At 39.1% G+C, this 18,937-nt stretch overlaps 1 protein-coding gene across 1 annotated transcript; it reads left to right on the top strand.

Moving 5' to 3' along the window:
* The first annotated feature begins 239 nt into the window (after positions 1-239).
* MRPL12 (mitochondrial ribosomal protein L12) lies at positions 240-18,080 on the top strand. Its single transcript, XM_074224900.1, has 5 exons — positions 240-347; positions 1,674-1,860; positions 2,283-2,366; positions 9,690-9,827; positions 10,029-18,080. Exons 1-5 carry the CDS (start codon positions 274-276, stop codon positions 10,143-10,145), a joined length of 600 nt encoding a protein of 199 aa, XP_074081001.1. The 5' UTR covers positions 240-273; the 3' UTR covers positions 10,146-18,080.
* The last annotated feature ends 857 nt before the right edge of the window (positions 18,081-18,937 follow it).

The raw sequence follows: 18,937 nt of genomic DNA, 5'->3' as shown, positions 1-18,937 counted from the left end.
CTTCGCTACATCTACGACGCTGGCCAAATAAAAACCATACTAAAATCGGTCCTCCCTTCCACAGGACACGCAGCGGCGGGGCCGAGGCCACACAGCAGCCTCGGCTCGGCCTTCCGGGCCGGCTGAGGCATTGTGGGTAACGGTGCCGCACCGAGCCGGAGGCGGGGCCCCGGGAGAGCGCCGCTCGCGCCTCCCCCCGCCAGAGCACTTCCGGGGCAGAGCGTCGCCTTCCGCCCGTGCAGCCGCGTGAGTGACCTTCTGGCGTCCACCGGCATGCTGGCCGCGGCCGCGCGCCCCCTCGGGGGCCCCTGCTTGAGGTTCCGGACTGCGGCCCTGCTCCAGACCAGGTACCCGCCCCGCGGCTGGCGCTGGGCAAAGTGGGGCTCGGGGCCCCGGGGCGGCGTGGGAGCCGCGAGGGTGCGGGAGGCCGTGCCTTACGTTGGGCCCTCCTTGGCGGGGAGGCTTCTGTTGGAGCCTGCGGCCTTTAATCGGGACCCGGCGCCCCCCCCCCCGTTTGGTCTGGACATGTAGACCCCCAATCTGGGCCCCGTCCCTATTGTGAAGTTTGCACCCCGCCCCCCATAAGTGGGGTGAAGGAAGTGCAGCCATTCCTTGCACCCAGGAAAAGGGGGAGGGGGCCGCTCGCATCCCGCCATTTCTTTGTCCCCCCCACCCCGGGGCTGCCAGCCTGGGAGAAGACCAAGCTCTGCCAGCCCGACGTTGGGCCCCTCTCTTTCTCTCCAGTTTGCAGAGGGGCCGGGGGAGAGTGAAAGCAACATTCCCCTTTTGCCATCCTCACCTGGTGAGGTGGAGACTGCTATGTTCATTTTTCAGTTGAGGAAAGTGAGGAAGACATCGGATTTGGCCCAAATAAATGCCTCGGGCCAGACTTTGTGGACACTAGCTGGCCCAGCTAGCAGCCACAAGTTTCCCTTAGGCATAGGATACAATGATTTGCCTTGCATTTTTGGTCCTCCTGGGTAATCTGAAGTGATGGTTGGAATATCAGGTTCTTAACCCGGAGTGCATCTTAACACTTACAGAGATTTGTGGTCACTAATAAGTATAGCAGGCTGTCATTTATATGGCCCTTATATTTAAACATTTATAATTATATTTTATTTTATACTTATAAAGCACTTTAACATTTTTTATTTTTTATTTTTTGCAAAGCAGTAGGGTTCAGTGGCTTGCCCAAGGCCACACAGCTAGATAATTATTAAGTGTCTGAGGTCAGACTTGAACTCAGGTCCTCCTGACTCCAGGGCCAGTGCTCTATCCGCTGCGCCACCTAGCCGCCCCAACTTTACACATATTAACCTCATTTTATCCTCATGAAAAGCTTTGGAGATAGATGCTAATAATCCCATTTTTACAGTTGAGGAAACTGAGGCAGACAGATTGAAGCGCCTCCCCAGGGTCACCTAGCTAGGAAGTATCTGAGCCTGGATCTGAATCATAACTCCAGGTGGGGTACCATCCCGCATTCCATGTAACAACATTATTCTGAGAGGATGGCCTGTGGATATCACCAGACTATTAAAAGGATCCATGACACAAAGGCTGTTGGACCATGTATCTCTAAAATCCCTTCTAGCTTTTAAGATATATTTGTAGCATAATTATTGGGTTCAAGCTGTAACAGTCTCTTATTTGAATGGGTTTGGGTGTAGGCTGCCATTATTGGGTGTTTGTACCCTGAGGCTAATGAGAAGCAGCTGTCATCGGAGAAGTGAAACTCTGGCTGGAGCTACTCTGGATAATGCCCCCAAGCAGTACCCTCCTAAGATTCAGCAGTTAGTACAGGACATTGCTGGTCTCACTCTGCTGGAAATTTCTGATCTCAACGAGTTACTGAAGGTAATAATAATAGTTATCATTTATATAGTGCTTTAAGGTTTGCAGATTGTTTTCTTTATTCATTTTACAATAACTTTGTTAGGTAGGTTATCCTTATTTTATAGATGAGGAAATTAGATAAGTAATGTGATTTTTCTCAGGACTGCATAGCTAGTGAGAATCTGAAGGCAGGATTTGAATTTGGCTATCTTCCTGATTCAAGTACAATACTCTAGTTACTATGCCACCTTCATGGCACTGCCTAGAGAATGAAGTGAGCCATAAATTTGTTGAACTGGGTATTGAATAAATGGTAAATTAGTGTCTTTTCCAGGCTTGAATAGGAGAATATTGGGTTTTGAGGAAGTTTCTCCCATCAGTTACTTAACTTAGAGGATGGAATACCAGTCCTTAAATTTTGTTCCTTTTTTATATTACTACAGAAAACACTGAAAATCCAGGATGTGGGACTGATGCCAATGGGTGGCATGGTACCAGGTGCTGCCACTGCAAAGGTAGCCCCTGAGGTAAGTTCTGGGACTGTTTAAGTTAACTTCTCTCTCCTCCATCTCTTCTGAAGTAACCTCCTGGCATTGTATCATTTGTGTTTCTCTTCCCATTATGTCCTGAGGCCTAGTAGTATCATACAAAACTATTGGTTATACATGTGAAGTCGTGCAAAACATAATTCTTTGTTAGTAACATTGTATGTTTTGATCTTAATTCAAACTTTATTAGTTCTTTCACTGGAGGTAGAGAGCATTTTTTGTCCTAAGCCCCTCAGAATTGTCTTGGATCATTGTACTGATGAGAATATCTAAATCATTCACTGTTGATCATTGTGCAGTATTGCTGTTAATGAGTAGTTCTGCATACTTCACTTTGTATCAGTTCCTATTAGTCTTCCCAAGTTTTTCTGAAAGTATCCTGCTTGTCATTTCTTATAGCACAATAGTCTTTCATCATGATCATCTACACAGTTTGTTCAGCCATTCCTCAATTGATGGCATCTCCTTGATTTCCAATTCTTACCTCTTTTGGGGATATAATCCTACTAGTATTACTTGATTAAAGAGTAAGCACAGATTTATAGCACTTTGGGCATAGTTCCAGATTGCTTTTCAGAATAGTTGGATCAGTTCAAAATTCTACCAACGGTGCTTTAGTGTCTCAATTGCCCTTAAATTTAGAAAAGGAAAAAAGATTTATTTCTCTTAAATTTTGTGATATTTATTTTAGCTCAGTTTTCTGTCTAGATCTTTTTGGGTCTTGTCATTCAGTTTATTAGCTATTCCTCTCTCCAGTCTTGTGGTACCTCTGCTGTTTGATGGAACTGGTATATTTAAATTGGAGGAGAGAAGACGCAAGAGAAACATGATGACAGTTGTGAAAAAGAGAGTAGACTATTTGGTTTCAAAGGGCAGATCCAGGAGTAGCAAGCAAATAATACCTAGAGGCCAATTTAGGTTTGCTGTCAAAAGAAACATTCTAACAATCAGAACTCCTCTTGAAAGTCAAATGGGCTACTTCAAAAGGTATTGAGCATCTCTGCCTTAGAGCTTAGCTCAGGTAGAGACTGGATAAAGTATAGACTGAGATTCTGAGACCCAAGTTCAAATCTAGCCTCTTTCATTTAGTAGCTGAGTGACCCTGAGCAAATAATGTAACCATTATCTGCCTCAGTTTCCTCATCTATAAAATGAGGATAATGGTAGTACCTGCTTTACCAGAGTTATTATAAGGAGACTATGAAATAATATTTGTAAAGTGCTTAACACAGTTCCTGGCACATAGTAAGTGATAGATAAATGTTAGCTGCTGCTTCTACTTGTGGTTGTATAGGCAGGGATTCATCTGGTGTAAGTTGGATTAGGTGACTGCTGTGGTCCCTTCCTTCTCTCTGCCTTTAACCATGACTTCTCTAAACTTTCTGTACATAGCATGTACATACATAAACATGTATTCCTCAATGCTTAGCCCGCACAGTACTCTGGTTATAGTAGCAAGTTCTTAATAAATGTTTGGTGTATTGATTTGAAATTATAATTAACCAATTTTAGGAGAGAGATTAGAATGCTATAAATATCTAAATCTTTTTTTTAATTCATTCATCAAGATCTTGCCTTATAGAACAATGCAAGGTAATAGGAGTCCAAAGTTTAAAAAAAGACAGACTTAGAAAATTGATTATTTCTGTAAAAGAAGCAGTGTAATGTTAGATTTGGCATCAGGGCTGGTTTCACATTCCAGCTCTGCTCTTCACTGGCTGTGTGATTTTGGGGTGATTCCTCCTGGTTGTTTCCCCAGCTGTGAAATGAGTAGATTGAATTTGACTCATGGTGTGAAACTCAGAAATTAGGGGTCACTAAGTCATTCATCAGGATCCCTACAGACCACTTATTGACTTAGTTGTAAAACATGATATAATATATATCTTATTTTTATTAACTTTTTACCCACTGCATTCCAGGAAAATGGTGGGATCTACATGGAGCCAATAAAGCTATGTGATTGAACTGAATAACTTACTAAATTTCTTTCAACTTTAAATCTGTTATTCTACTGGGAAGAATATGTGTACAGATGAAAAATGACTTCACATAATACTGAAGTTTGCAAAGTGTTAATTATTTTATTATTATGTATAATTTTATGTGAATTACACAATAGTTGCTATTCTCATTTGATTTGAAGAAAACCCAGAGAAGTTAAATGATTTGTTTATGGTCACACTGATATTTTGTGTCAGAGGAAGGATTTGAACCTAAGTCCTTGATTACATAATGTTAGCCATCCTGTCCATTAATCCATCTTGATCCTCTCTTCTAAAATTATCTTTGTGTTGTCAATTTTACAGATATAAACATTTCATTTTACAAGGAACAGAAAAGGGGGTTGCAGATGGACATTGATTTTCCTTTTTTTTGGCATCACTATCCAACATCACACCCTCTAATGGAGACCCTGTCTTTATAACCAATAAGTATAGTCTAGCAGAACAACACATTTAGTTATGCCTATGTCATACAAAACATTCTCTCTCCAATTTTTTTTTTTTTTTTTTAGGTTTTTGCAAGGCAAATGGGGTTAAGTGGCTTGCCCAAGGCCACACAGCTAGGTAATTATTAAGTGTCTGAGACCGGATTTGAACCCAGGTATTCCTGACTCCAGGGCTGGTGCTTTATCCACTGTGCCACCTAGCTGCCCCAAAATAAACTCCAATTTTTTTATTTAGGTTTTAAAACATTTTCATAATAGCTCTGTTACAGAAGAAGACATGGACAAAAAAAATATACTAAGATTTGCATTTAGACTCCTTAATAATTTCTTCCTTTGAAAGTGGATGGCATTTTTCTCCTTAAGGACTTTGGACAAGCTTAGATCATTGCATTACTGAAATTAGCTAAGTCTTTCACTGTCAATCATCATACAGTATTGCCCCAGTATTTGTGCATTGTTCTTCTGGTTCTGCTCTCTTCAGGGCAGCTAGATAGCACACTGGCATTGTAATCAGGACAGAAGTTTGAATTCAGCCTCAAACACTTGACATTTACTAGCTATGAGACCTTGAGCAAGTTACTTAAGCCTGATTGCCTCTTATTCAGGGCCATTTCCAGTCATCCTGATTCCCCACTTGATAGACATCCCCTCAATTTCTAATTCTTTGTTACCACAGAAAGAACTTCTATTAATATTATTGTTTATGGTATATAGATCCTTTTCTCTTTGATCTCTTTGAGATACAGATCTCATACTTGTATTGCTGGGTTGAAGGGTTTGTACAGCTTTATGGTCTATTGGGCATAGTTCCAAATTGTTCTCCAGGATCAATTCACAACTCCACCAAAAGTAGATGAGTCCCTATTTTTTTCACATCCCCTCCAATATATCATTTTCTTTTCTGTCATGTTAGCCAATGTGAGAGGTATGAGATGATATCTCAGAGTTTTTTTCCTAATCAATAGTGATTTAGAACATTTTCTTTATGATTGTAGATAGCTTTGATTTTTTTTTAATTGCCTGTTTGTATCTTTTGACTATTTTGATCAATTGCAGAAATGGCTTAACTCGGTTCTTTTTTTTTATTCAGTTCTGTATATTTGAGAAATGAGGTGTTAGAGAAATTTGCTGTAATATTTTTTCCCCAATTTTCTGCTGTCTAATCTTGGCAGCAATAGGTTTTAGTTATACAAAACCCTTTTAATTTAGTGTGATTAGAATTATCCATTTTAGGGGTGACTAAGTGGCGCAGTGGATAGAGCACGGCCCTAGAGTCAGGAGGACCTGAGTTCAAATGCGGCTTCAGACACTTAATAATTACCTGTGTGGCCTTGGGAAAGCCACTTAACCCCATTGCCTAGCAAAAACTGAAAAAAAAAAATCCATTTTATATCCTGTAATGTTCTCTATCTTGTTTGGTCATAAATTTTTCTCTTATCTATGGATACATTTTCCGTGCTTCCCTAATTATGATATCACCCTTTATGTCTAAATAATAAACCCATTTTAACTTTATTTTGGTAAAGTTTTCCTAGCAATTGTCGCATAATAAGTTCTTGTCCCAAAAGCTTGTATCTTTGAGTTTATCAGACACTAGTTTACTATGGTCATTTACTACTCTGTTGTATGTACCTAATCTATTCCATTCATATATGCTTTCTTAGCCAGTACCAGATGGTTTTGATGATTACCATTTTGAACACTGAAGTCTTTCAAAATTATTTTTGTTAAATTATTGTGCTCACTGTATAAATTGTCCTCCTTGTTCTGCTTATGAATCTGTCATTTTTATAATTTTCTTGCAGTAATATTCTATTATTTGCATACATCATAATTTATTTAACCATTCTTTGTAATTTTTTATTACAACAAAAAATGCTGCTAAAATATTCTTGTTCATATAGATTCTTTATTTCTTGATCTTTTGGGGGGATGTGCTTAGTGGTATTGGTTGGTCAAAAGAATATACAGTTTAATGACTTTAGGGGTATTTTCAAATTACTTATCAGAAATGGTTGGAACAGTTCATAACTCCATAGCACTTTCAACAATTGCATTTTCATCTTTTGTCATCTTTGCCAATCTTATGGGTATGAAGTAGAAGCTCAGATGTTTTAAATTTACTTTTTTTTAAAAATTATCGTTTTATTATTTTAATATTTTATTTAGTTGTTTTTCCCAAATTTTTTTGCAAGGTTTTGAGTTTTACATTTTCCTTCCTCTCTTCCCCTCCCCCAACAGAAAGCAATCTGATATGGGCTCCACATGTATAATCATGCTAAACATAGATCCATATTGATCATGCTGTGAGAGAAGACTGATTCAAATAGGAAAAAGAAAACAGAGAAAAAAATGACATATCAAACAACTTTTAAAAATTGAAGATAAACTTTGGTCTTCATTTAAACTTCACAGTTCCTTCTCTGGATATGGATGATATTTTCCATCACAAGTCTTTTAAAATTGTCTTTGATTATTTTACTGCTGAAATGAACAAGTCCATATGGTTGATCATCACCCCTATGTTGTTAATGTATATAATGTTCTTCTAATTCTGCTCATTTCACTCCATTATCAATTCATGCAAGTCTTTCCAGGTTTTTCTGAAATCCCGTCCCTCATGATTTTTTATAGAACAGTAGTGTTCTATCACATTCATTTACCACAATTTGCTCAGTCATTTCCCAGTTGATGGGCATCCCCTCAATTTCCAGTTCTTTGCCATTAGAAAAAGAGCTGCTATGAATATTTTTGTATATGTGTTATTTTTACTTTTTCCATTATTTCTTCAGGATACAGACCCAGTAGTGATATTGCTGGATCAAAGAATATACACTAAATTTCCTTTTTTTTAAATAATGTTGAACTTTTATCATGTGATTGCTTTACACAAAACTACTTGCTCATATCGTTTGACCATTTATCTGTTAAAGAATGGCTCTTATTCATATGTTTGTATCAATTCTCTAATTTTTTGGAGATTAGACCATTATCAGAGAAAACTCACAAAGATTTTCCCTCCTGTTAATTTTCTGTTCTAATTCTAAATATTGATTTTCTTTTGGGGAAACTTAGATGACATATGCTTCCTTTTTAGAAAGAGCAGATAATAAAGAAAAAGGTACAAAAAAGTGATAAATGCCTTATGCTTGGGCAACTTCTTTACTATTTTATGTGATTGGAATTGCCCTTTTTATCCTTGATAAATCCTCTCTATATGTCTAGTTAAGAATTGTTCACTTTTTCTTTCTTTTCTTTTTTGCAAGGCAATGGGGTTAAATGACTTGCCCAAAGTCACATAGCTAAGTAATTATTAAGTGTTAGGTTGGATTTGAACTCAGGTTCTCCTGATTCCAGGACTGGTGCGCTATCCACTGTGCCACCTAGTTGCCTCCAAACTATACTTTTGAAAGGGATTTTAAAAGTTTTTTAAATCTTCCAATTTATTTATATGATCTATATTTCAGTTATGTATTTTATTGGAGTTTATTGGGGTATGATGTGAAATTTGGTCTTATTTCTGCCGGACTGCTCTTCTGGATTTCCTAGCAGTTATTGTTGAATGGGAAATTCTTAGCTCAATAATTGATCTCTTTAGATTTATCAAACATTACTTGGTTTCAATTGCTTCTGGGTCTTGTTTAGCTTATCTGTTCCATTAATCAACATTTATGTTTTTCAAATTAATAGCAAAATAGTTTTGTTATTTTATTTCTTTATAGTACATTGTAAGACCTAATCTTGGAAGGCTCCCTTTTTCATTATTTTTTTGAGATTCTTGATTTTTGTTATTTTTCAAATTTTCTTTATGTAGTCCTTTGTTAGTTTCTCCATAGGTTTGTAAATTTAATAATAATATTACCACAGACTAGTCATGAGAATGTTTTGTTGTCATATTCATAAAAGACTTGTGTTTTAATAGGTGAATTGTTGGATATTTTACACCTTTTGGACTTATTTTGAATGGGATTTCTCTTGTTCTTGTTCCTGAATTTTGTTAATGATATAAAGAAAAATTGATTATTTTATATCTTGCTACTCAGTTGAAGTTGTTTCATTTAATTTTACTTGAATTTGTGAGGTTTTCTAAACATGTTATATTTCTTCTTTTTTGTACCTGTTACCCTCATTTAAAAAAATATTATCTTCTTACACAGGCTAGTATTTCTACAACTTTTTCAAAAGAGGTGGTCACAATGGATAACTTTGCTTTATATGTAATCTTATTGGAAAAGTGAATTAACTAAATCTTCATTGAGTTCTGTATTGAGTTCCTATATTCCTGAGCTTTTTAGGGCTGAATAGTAATAATTATAATATATTGCATTTATAAAACTACTTTATTACATTTTCTCATTTGAATTCTGAGTGGAGGAGTTTCAGGAACAGTAAATTTTTCTGATAGCCATCTGATTTCCCTGATGATGAAGATGATGATGATCTTGATATTGATGTCTGTCCTTCATTCTCAAAAAAGATCATGATATCAGGGAAGTGATGCCATGACAAGCACACGAATTGGATTTAAGTGAAGGAGTGGTGTGAAAAGTCATCTGCCTTAATTTCTCCTCCAGAGCCATCTGGATCCAGTGGCCAGATATGGATCAGGAAGACTGCAGATGGCCCTGGATGCAGTGAAAGACTTTGGCTTATTAAAGCTAGGTCTTTCCTAGGTCACACTTTGACTGAGGCAATGCCTTTTTAGTCATTAAGGTTAGGTAAGAGAGAGATGAAGTCAAGAATGCCCACTTCCAAAAAAGAAAAATTAGACTGGGAGTTAGAAAATAGTCAGAGGGATCAGCTTACAGCTACATCCAACTTCACCTTTCCTTTTTCTCTTTTTATTCTAGGCAGCAGAAGAGGAAGAGGTACCCAAGCAGAAAGAAAGAACACATTTCACTGTTCGACTGACAGAAGCCAAGCCTGTGGATAAAGTGAAACTAATCAAGGAAGTAAAGAATTACATCCAAGGCATAAACCTTGTCCAGGTATGATGAGTTCTTGTCCCAAGGACAGTATGACCCTCTACTTCAATGGTTTCCAAGTTAAGATAATCTTCATCCTCTGCTCTCTCACTAGCTTTCTCCTGGAATCCTTATGCCAGGATCATAATGATGAAATTGCTCCTCTAGCCAAGGACTTTTATAAAGGGCTTTTATGTTCTAATCCTTCAATTTTCATCATTTCAGGCAAAGAAGCTGGTAGAGTCTTTACCCCAGGAAATCAAAGCCAATGTTGCCAAATCAGAAGCAGAGAAGATTAAAGCAGCTTTGGAAGCAGCTGGTGGCACCGTGATTTTGGAGTAGTAGGAGTTTGGGATTCTGAAGGACTTGTGCAAAGTTGGGCTTACTCCAGTCCAGTTTGACCACTCGGGCAGTAGCCTCCTGTGTATTACTGCCTGCAGACCTGAACAGATGTGCTTGACCAGTGTGGGTAGTTTGAGAAAGAACTTTCTCTGCTTTTCAGGGGACTCTGTTCTGGAAGGGAAAGGGAGACCCATCTGCCCCCTTTTAAAAAGTCTACTGTGAAGAAGGACTCTGTGAAACATAAGAGTGGGGAGCAAATTTGTTCAAACAGTAGTCTATGAGGAAAATATATCATTACCCAGACTTGCAGTGTGTTTAGAATTCTATGCTGAAGACCAGTGACAGGCAGCCAAGAATTGACACAGCAGTGTCTTAAATTACCAAAGTTAGATTGGTGTGGGGGGGGAGTAACCCAAGTTTTTAGGGTGGTCTGGGCCCTAAGTCCACATGCCTGTCTTTATTATGGTGCCAGTTATACACTGTAATTTTCAAGTCCTTAAGAAAAAGTACTTCCTTTATTATCATATTCAACATCCCTTTGTGGTATCTGATACAATGACTTTATGATGGGTATTGGTTTAAAAAACAAGCTCAGACACATCTTCTCAGCAAGTTATATTCTGATTTGAGGAACAGTACATATATACATAGATATTTAACAGTACAAGGGTATCATAGGAATTGGGACAAACAAGTGTTATAGGAGTTATGACAGCTAGATCACCCAGAGTATATAGAAGGCTGAGAAAGGTAAGGTTCAAGAAAGACCATAAAAGAAGGGATGAATTTACATAATGAAGAAAGAAGGTATTTAAAGCAGGAAGAAAAGTGGGAACAAATAGGGGCAGAAGTATTCTGGATGTGCTTTTAGGAAAAAGTAAAAGTTCAATTGCTCTAACAAATATATAGGGGGGAAAGCTTCTTGGAGACATTGAATTCCTAATTTGAACTTTTAATTCACCTACAAATGTCAAAACTTGAGGGAATGAGAGTAGATGCAGCACTTAAAAGCAGTTGATCTCACCCTTAGAAAGAGCCAGTTTTATAACCAAAAGCTGAGCTTAACTTTAGGGATGGGTCCTATATAGGGCTTCTGTAAATTCAGAAGAGATTAGGACCTATATGTACAATTAGTAATTTATCCAGAAAAAACCTACTGGCCAGCTTTGAAAACCTCTACTGTCCTGTATGGCAGACAGGCCTAGGAGTTAGGAGCATTTGATAACTTGGAGAGTAGAAGTCTTCAGAAGAGAGAAAAGACCATCTAAAGCTTTCCAATCTCAGAGTTTATATTGGGTGTCTTGCCCAAACTTTTTCCCTAGTTCCAGCTATGTAGTAACTGAAAAGTTAATGATTTGCTAGCTGCACTGAGGGAATCTGACCCCTCCCTAAGTCTCTGTTTGCTTTCTGAGGTGTGGTGGTCCCCTTGTAAGATGATAGTATAAAGCATGATGAAGCTAATTATTCTCTGGCATCTATTTCTTGGGTTATATATCCCTAGGAACAGAGACTAAAGCAGAAAAATCAATATTTAATGGAAGGCTTATGCCCAAATCTCAAATAACTGTTTACAACTGGTTACAGTTTATACTTCCTCCTTTCTCAAACTCAGTTCTTGGTAATGGAGTAATATATTTTTTTTTTTTTGCCATTTTTACTTTTAGCTTTGGATTTTGGATTCATGTATAACAATTTCAGTTGGGTTTTTTTTTTACAATCTCAGCTTTAAGATACTTCTAACCTGAACAAGAATCCTCTCTACCATATACCCAAGACATGGTCATTGAGCACTTGCTTAAATATTGAGGAGGAAACCTTTTTCCTTTCTAAAGCAACTAACTCATTTACCTCTAATAGTTAAGAGACTTTTCCTGATATCAGTGCTAAATCTTTACAACTTTGAAACCTACTACTTCTGGTTCTTCCCTCAAGCTAGACAAAGTAAGTCTAATTCCTCTTCCAAGTGATAGACCATCAGATATTTGAACATCAGCTATTGGGTAATCAATCACTACCAACTGAGCCCCTGTATCAATATTTTCTATTCTTTAGGCTATTTATTCCCAATTCTTGTAGCGATCCTGAACAGCATTTTGGTTATCTTCTTTCAGATTATAAATGGTCTTTCAAAAATGTGCCCACAACTGAACATCTAAGTAGTCTAGGTGAGAATAAGGCATCCTGCATCCAGTGACAACATGCTGGCTTCATGTAGAATAAGATAACTTTAGCGCTTTTTTTTGGTGTGTCAGCATGTTTTTTTAATTTTTTTAATTTTTTTTCCAGTTTACTTGCAAAAATAGTTTTAAAACATCTATCTTTTTTGTAAACTTTTAAGTTCCATATTTTTCTACCACTTACCCTTCCCTCCCTCCTCCCCAAACTAAACATAGCATATTTAGGGAGCTTGCTCTTAATACCCTCAGATCTTTTGTTTAATTCAAGTATAAGAACTGAGCTCTATTAAATTTCATCTTACTAGATTTGGCTGAACCTTCTATCCTTTATAAAGATCTTAAATCTTGACTATTACCTAGTTATATGGCTTCAAATTTTGATAAATGTGGATATGTGCTTTTACAGGAGTATTTAAATGCATAGGGCCAAGCAGAGATCCCTTAGGCATCAGCCAGAGACCTTCCAAGTGGATCTCAAACTACACATGACTACTTTTTTGGACCTAATTTTTTGTTTGTTTTTGTTTTTTAGGCTTTTGCAAGGCAAGATGGGGTTAAGTGGCTTGCCCAAGGCCACACAGCTAGGTGATTATTAAATGTCTGAGGCCTAATTTGAACTGGGGTCCTCCGGACTCCAGGGCCAGTGCTCTATTGCACCACCTAGCTGTCCCTTGGTAGATCTAGATTTTCAGTTTCTTGAACTACCTTTTATCACATATCCCATCTATCCATCATTATCACAAGAATTATGTAGTCACTTGTCAGATACTTTAATTAGAATCTAGATAAACTGTATTGCATTCTCTTGTTCTATGAGTTCAGTAATCTTTTTTTAAAAAAAAGGAATCAAATTGGACTGGCACAACCTGCTTTTGAAAATGCCATGCTGGAGCCTTGAGATTAGGCTTTTCTTTCTCTTTAAGTGTTCACTAACCTTTTAATAAAATACATTCTATAATTTTACTAAAAATCAGTGTCAGACTTACTGAGACCTTCAGTGATTCAATTCTAGACTTTTTTTCTTTTTTGTTTTTTGTTTTGGCAAGGCAATGGGGTTATAATTTGCCCAAGGTCACAAAGCTAGGTAGTGTCTGAAGTTGGATTTGTACTCAGATCCTCCTGACTCCAGGGCAGGTGCTCTAACCACTAGCTCTCCCTAGACCTTTTTAAAAAACAAACACATCTGTTTGCCAATCATCCCCTGCCACTCCTGTTTACTGATTGACTAAGTTCATTTTGGGGTAGCAACTCTGTCTCACTATTTTCATTACATCTTTGAGTCTAAAATTTGTTAATAGAGAAAACAGCCTAAATATGAATTGAGCTGCTCTCATTTTTCCCATTTGTTATGATCCCATCTAACTTGAGTAGTAGACATATCTTTCCTCTTTTCCCTGAACTTCAAAACCAACCATTTTTGTTTAATACCACCATTGATAGGGTTTGTATCTTTATTTCATTGCAGTGACTCTTTGTCTTAAGGTTAGCTAGTACCAAGTAGTCTAGTATCCTTAGGAAGCAGAAAGATTCTCTTAGAAACGTGGAGATTGAAAGGCACATTAGAGGTGACTCATCCCATGCAGGGGCTTAGCTGACCTCTTGGTAACTTGTTTTTTAAAGGAGGCTTTTTAAATTTTTTTATTGATGCTTTTTTTTTTAACATAGTATTCATTTCTAAATGTCCCCTTTCCCCTATTTTCTATCTAGTAAACTATTTCTTGTGATAAAGATTTAAAACGAGAAGGAAAAATGCTGCTCAGCAAGAAATTTCATTTTTCTATCAGCCTAATTTTAGGGTTTTTGTTTTTTTTTGCAAGGCAAACAGTTAAGTGGCTTGTCCAAGGCCACACAGCTAGGTAATTATTAAGTGTCTGAAACCGGATTTGAACCCAGGTACTCCTGACTCCAGGGCTGGTGCTTTATCCACTGGGCCACCTAGCTGCCCCCCAGCCAAATTTTAGAAAAATCTTTCTCATAGAGCTGAAATCTGCCTCCCTTCAACTTGCACTCATTGGTCCCTTTGAATCTGTACAGAATTCATCTATTCCCTCTATATCATTTCAACCTTTGAAATATTTGAAGACTATTACATCTCTTTCCCCAAGCTAAGTATTCTTTTCTTATATGGCATTATTTCTTTTCAAAATGTGCCCAGAGGGGGCACATTTGATTTCATATGCCAACTGCAAGAATAATATGTAACAATAGTCAAAATTAGTTAACTCCTGAACCTCAATGCTTAACTATGAAGTTGAGAGAAACCATAATATTAGCACTATCTGCCTTGATGATGATTTGTCCTTAGTTACTGAAGGGAGGTAATGCTGTGACAATCATGTGAATTGGATTTCAGTGTGTGGGGGTGCTGTGTTAAGTCACCAATCTGATTTTCTCCAGAGCCATCTGGGTCCAATGGCTACATATGGATCAGAACAACTAAAGATGACCCTGGATGCAAGGCAGTCAGGGTTAAGTGACTTGTTCTAGGTCACACAGTAAGTGTCTAGCATATGGGGCTGGATTCAAACTCCCATCCTTCTGACTCCAAAGCCAATGCTCTATCCACTGCACCACTTGTATGATGGTTGTGAGCTCTCAGGTATTTAAATTCTTATGTCTTGTTGAGAAGTGTTGAGCAGGATGAGGCTAATGATAGGGATCTGGAACACCCATTTGAGATAGCTGTTTCTTAATCTCAGTAATTTTTTTTGATAAACCAGCTTATTCTGAGCTTTTAGTTTTACTGACATTATTTTACAGATCTAGGCTTCTCTATTTTTTCTTAGTAATAGTTACATTTTCATCTTTGGTATGTGTTCTGAGATCTTAGTTCATCAGACAGTGCACCATAGAGCTATCCCCATTGATTTCTTTAGATCTTGCCTCCTCTACCTCATTTGTGGTTTATTATAGGAATTTTATGTTAGTTTTTGAGAGCCTCCATCCTCCTTGAGATATTTGAGTCCTTGAGATATGGGCTCATACTTTTCTTTCCTCTCTGAACTTATTATTTATACTCTTTGTATTGGTAATATGTGTTTAGGTACACATGTCAATACAAAGAACATGAATATACAGAGCAAGTGTGTAAACACATATGCCATAAGAATCATTTCTAACTTGTTTCTAATTTATTTTCTCCTTGCCATCTATTTTAAGATTGTTTATGTGCCATATACATTTGTTCACTGCTATCATCTGGTTTAATTATTTTTTTCTGGACCTTTTTTCCCTCCCTACCTCTTTCAAAATGATTAGATTTCAGTTTTCTCACTCTTGTCAGGATCCCATCATTCATAAAGCCTAAAGTATGGTTCAGGTAAACAAAGCCTATTTATCAACTCCATATTGGTAGCTTACTGTTCATTCCTTATATTGGTCTCTGTTTTCTAAAGTCATCTATTGATGATTTAACTTTGGAACCCTAAGGACAAGCAATAGGAAGAGCTCTGCTTCTTCATAAGTTTCCCAGGAGGGCTGTGGTCTAGGATATTTATTTGGCTTAGGTAAAAAGCTGATTTTTGTACAGATTTCACTTACTCTGTCTTTGTTACTGTTAAAATCTGTGGAGCTTTAGAGTTCAGTGTTTGAATAATCAACTGGATAGAAAAAGTTGGACCAACCAGCCCACTTATTCTGTTCTTCAATTTTCTCATCTCTAGAACAAGGGCTAGATGATTTCTTATGGTTCCTACCAGATTTGATAAATAGTTTTATGATTGGCATGGTTGACAAAATAACTATCTATGAAGATACAATGTATGTATGACTGTGGTAAGTCACTTAGCCATTAAGTTCTCTTAAGTACCTTTGAGACTCTTAAATTGCAAAGTAGGCATCAATTTGACCTTTGGACTTTTCCTCACCTGGAAAATCCTTAATACCAATCAATCCTTATCCTCATTCCCCATGATTGTTAGCTATCCAGACTATAGGTCTAGAATTTAAAGGATCCTAGAAGAATACTTAGATTAAGATTACTTAATCACAGAATAGGTTTTTTTTTTTAGTTTTTGCAAGGCAGTGGGGGTTAAGTGGCTTGCCCAAGGCCACACAGCTAGGTAATTATTATGTGTCTGAGTCTGGATTTGAACTCAGGTACTCCTGACTCCAGGACCGGTGCTCTATCCACTGTGCCACCTAGCCGCCCCCATAGAATGTATTTTTAATAATTATTTTGGCCATTCACCTTATTTTGCAAATGAAGAAATTAACCAATAGAAGTTTAGTGACCTGGCCAACATCACAAAGCTGAAATTAAAGCAGTCTGCTACATTTCTGCTGTCACCACCATCACACTTTTGTAGACCAACTCCTTCATTTTACACAAGAGGAAATTGAGCTCAGAGAAGTAATGTAATTTACCCACAGTCATACAGTATTTTAAGTGCCCAGTAAACTTTTTGCTATGAAGCAAAGTCCTTAAGAAAAGGATTATGTTCTGCTGACCTCTGCCTTGATTCACTTGTATTCAGAGAATATGAAGCATTTAAAATAAGTTAGACCTAAAGAGAATTTGAGAATTTTTATTTTACTTAAAACCAGTTTTTTGGGGATAGTCTTTTCCTTGTTCTTTATTCAGTGAGAAGCAACAGATTAGATGTTTTGATCACAATCCCCATCCATGTTTTGGTGAGTAAATCACTTCAGGCTGGATTATTTTACTACTAACCTATTTCCTGCTTATTGATTGCCTCATAAGAAAGACTGTATAAATTAATTGAGTGTTACCAGAAGTCATCAATGAGCCCTGTGGAGGCAGATCCATTTAGGTAAGATATAGATTATTTATAAACAGCTATACACTGGGCTTCAACACATAAAAAACAACTCTGTGGGATCCCCTAATAACCTCCAAGAGATGAAAGTCTCATGGAGGAGGTAGCTTTGGAGTTGGGTCCTGAAGAATGGGTACTTGACAGCCCTTTAAGTCACTCCAGGCTAAGTAGGGATGTCATTTTGTTTTTTGTTGGCTTGTTACTCAGTTGTGCATTTGGTAGGAGCTGAGAAGAGGCAGTATCCCTGAATGTAAGACTACCCTACTTCTTATTTTTGGCCACCTTCTTATTCTCCTATACCGAGAGAATCTAAACAGTTTTGGCTGCTTATGGCTTGGTCTATGACTTATTAGTGGTTAGGTTGTGATTTGTGAGGATTAGAAAGAAGCTGCAAAAAAAATCCAACCTTGGCAGGCACATCTCTTCATGATCTCAGACACAAAGTAGTTAAGTTGCATTTCCTAGTATATCCTGATAATCTTTTAGATTTAGCTTTTTTCTCAGTATCCAGGATTTACATATTTGTGGTCCTGAAGAATAAGGGGCTGACAGAATCTAAAATGTAATAATGTCAAAAGTGCTAATATGAATAAGAGTGAAATGCCAATTAAGACAGTAGTGTTCAGCTTGGGTTAACACCCTGTGGTTCAATACCCTGCCTTCAGGCTGGGACTGAGTCTCATTGGAAACGGAAAGGGGAGAAAGGAAGAATTTTATTGAAGGGTCAAATACTGCCCAAATGAGGCCTTTTCTGATGGAATAATAAAGAGTAGCTGACATTAATATACTAAAAGGACTGATGATTTTATTGGTGTAATTCGTTCCTTCTACTTAGCCAAACTTTGACACCGACTTACAGGAGACTTTATCTAGCACTGACCAAAATTTGTCACCTTGTTGATTATCTGGTGTTGAATCTCTGCAAAGGTAGATGGGACTCCCTAGAACAGAATCATCACTGGCCTGTATTTGAAGCCTTCTAGTGGACAACGCCCGTCCGCTCCCCACCAAAGTGAGGCAGTGAACAAGGATCTCCGAGTGGGCCCTGCAGGGTCTGAGCCTCATCCAGGAGACAGGGCCAGAGAAGGGAGCGGCCCAACCAGGTGCTTTCCTCCTAACCCCAGGAGGAAGGATTTGCCAATGAGTAAACTGAGAGGCAAGCACTTATGACCTCTCCTGCGCCAAGTGCGCAGCTGCAGGTAAGTGCCACGGGGCCCGGCTGGGGCCAGGACCCCAGGTGGCCGAGGCCTCTTACAGTTCTATCCTCCGGTGTTACTTTCCTGGCCCATGGGGAGTTGAAGCCACGGGTCTCAGTGACGCTGGCTGTGGCCGTGCCAGGCTCAGAGGGGCTTCAGCGCTGGGGCACCGGGATCCGCTGAGGAAGCAGGGCCGGGGCCAAGGGAGCAGCGCCTGGCAGCCCCGCTGGGCAGCCACGCAGAGGGCCAGCATGCCCAGGGGCAGAGCCGGCCCCTTCAGGTGGCGAAGCTCCTCCCGCCGCCCCGGGCCGAACTCAGGGAGTTCCGAGCCGACCCGGCGGCCCAGGGAGAGCCGAGGGTCCGGACTAGAGGCGGGGTGGCGGGCATCGGGGAGCTGAGCCTCTGAGCTCCCGCGCTGTCGTCCGGTGGAGCCCGCTGGGGGCACGTGCAGTGGAGGGGTCCGGGCACGCGGGCGCGGCGCGCTCAGCGACGTGGGGGCGCGGCTTCCTTCCCGGGGGATGGAGGCTGGCAGCGGCCGAGCCGGGCGGCCCGCCCCGAGGAGGAGGCGTCCCCTCGGCACCCAGGGCGGGGTGTCCGCGTGGCTTCGCCGCCACTCCGGTTCCGGCTCCCCGCCCTCAGGC

The sequence above is a fragment of the Macrotis lagotis genome, chromosome 2 (genome assembly GCF_037893015.1).
Source record: "Macrotis lagotis isolate mMagLag1 chromosome 2, bilby.v1.9.chrom.fasta, whole genome shotgun sequence".
NCBI lineage: Eukaryota > Metazoa > Chordata > Mammalia > Peramelemorphia > Peramelidae > Macrotis > Macrotis lagotis.
This window is presented reverse-complemented; position numbering and strand designations above follow the sequence as displayed.

Excerpts from the sequence above, each read along its gene's own strand:
- MRPL12 (XM_074224900.1), top strand. The coding sequence starts at position 274 with ATGCTGGCCGCGGCCGCGCGCCCCCTCGGGGGCCCCTGCTTGAGGTTC. Across the intron at positions 348-1,673 it reads GCGGCCCTGCTCCAGACCAG|GCTGCCATTATTGGGTGTTT; the intron begins GTACCCGCCCCG and ends GTTTGGGTGTAG. Across the intron at positions 1,861-2,282 it reads ATCTCAACGAGTTACTGAAG|AAAACACTGAAAATCCAGGA; the intron begins GTAATAATAATA and ends ATATTACTACAG.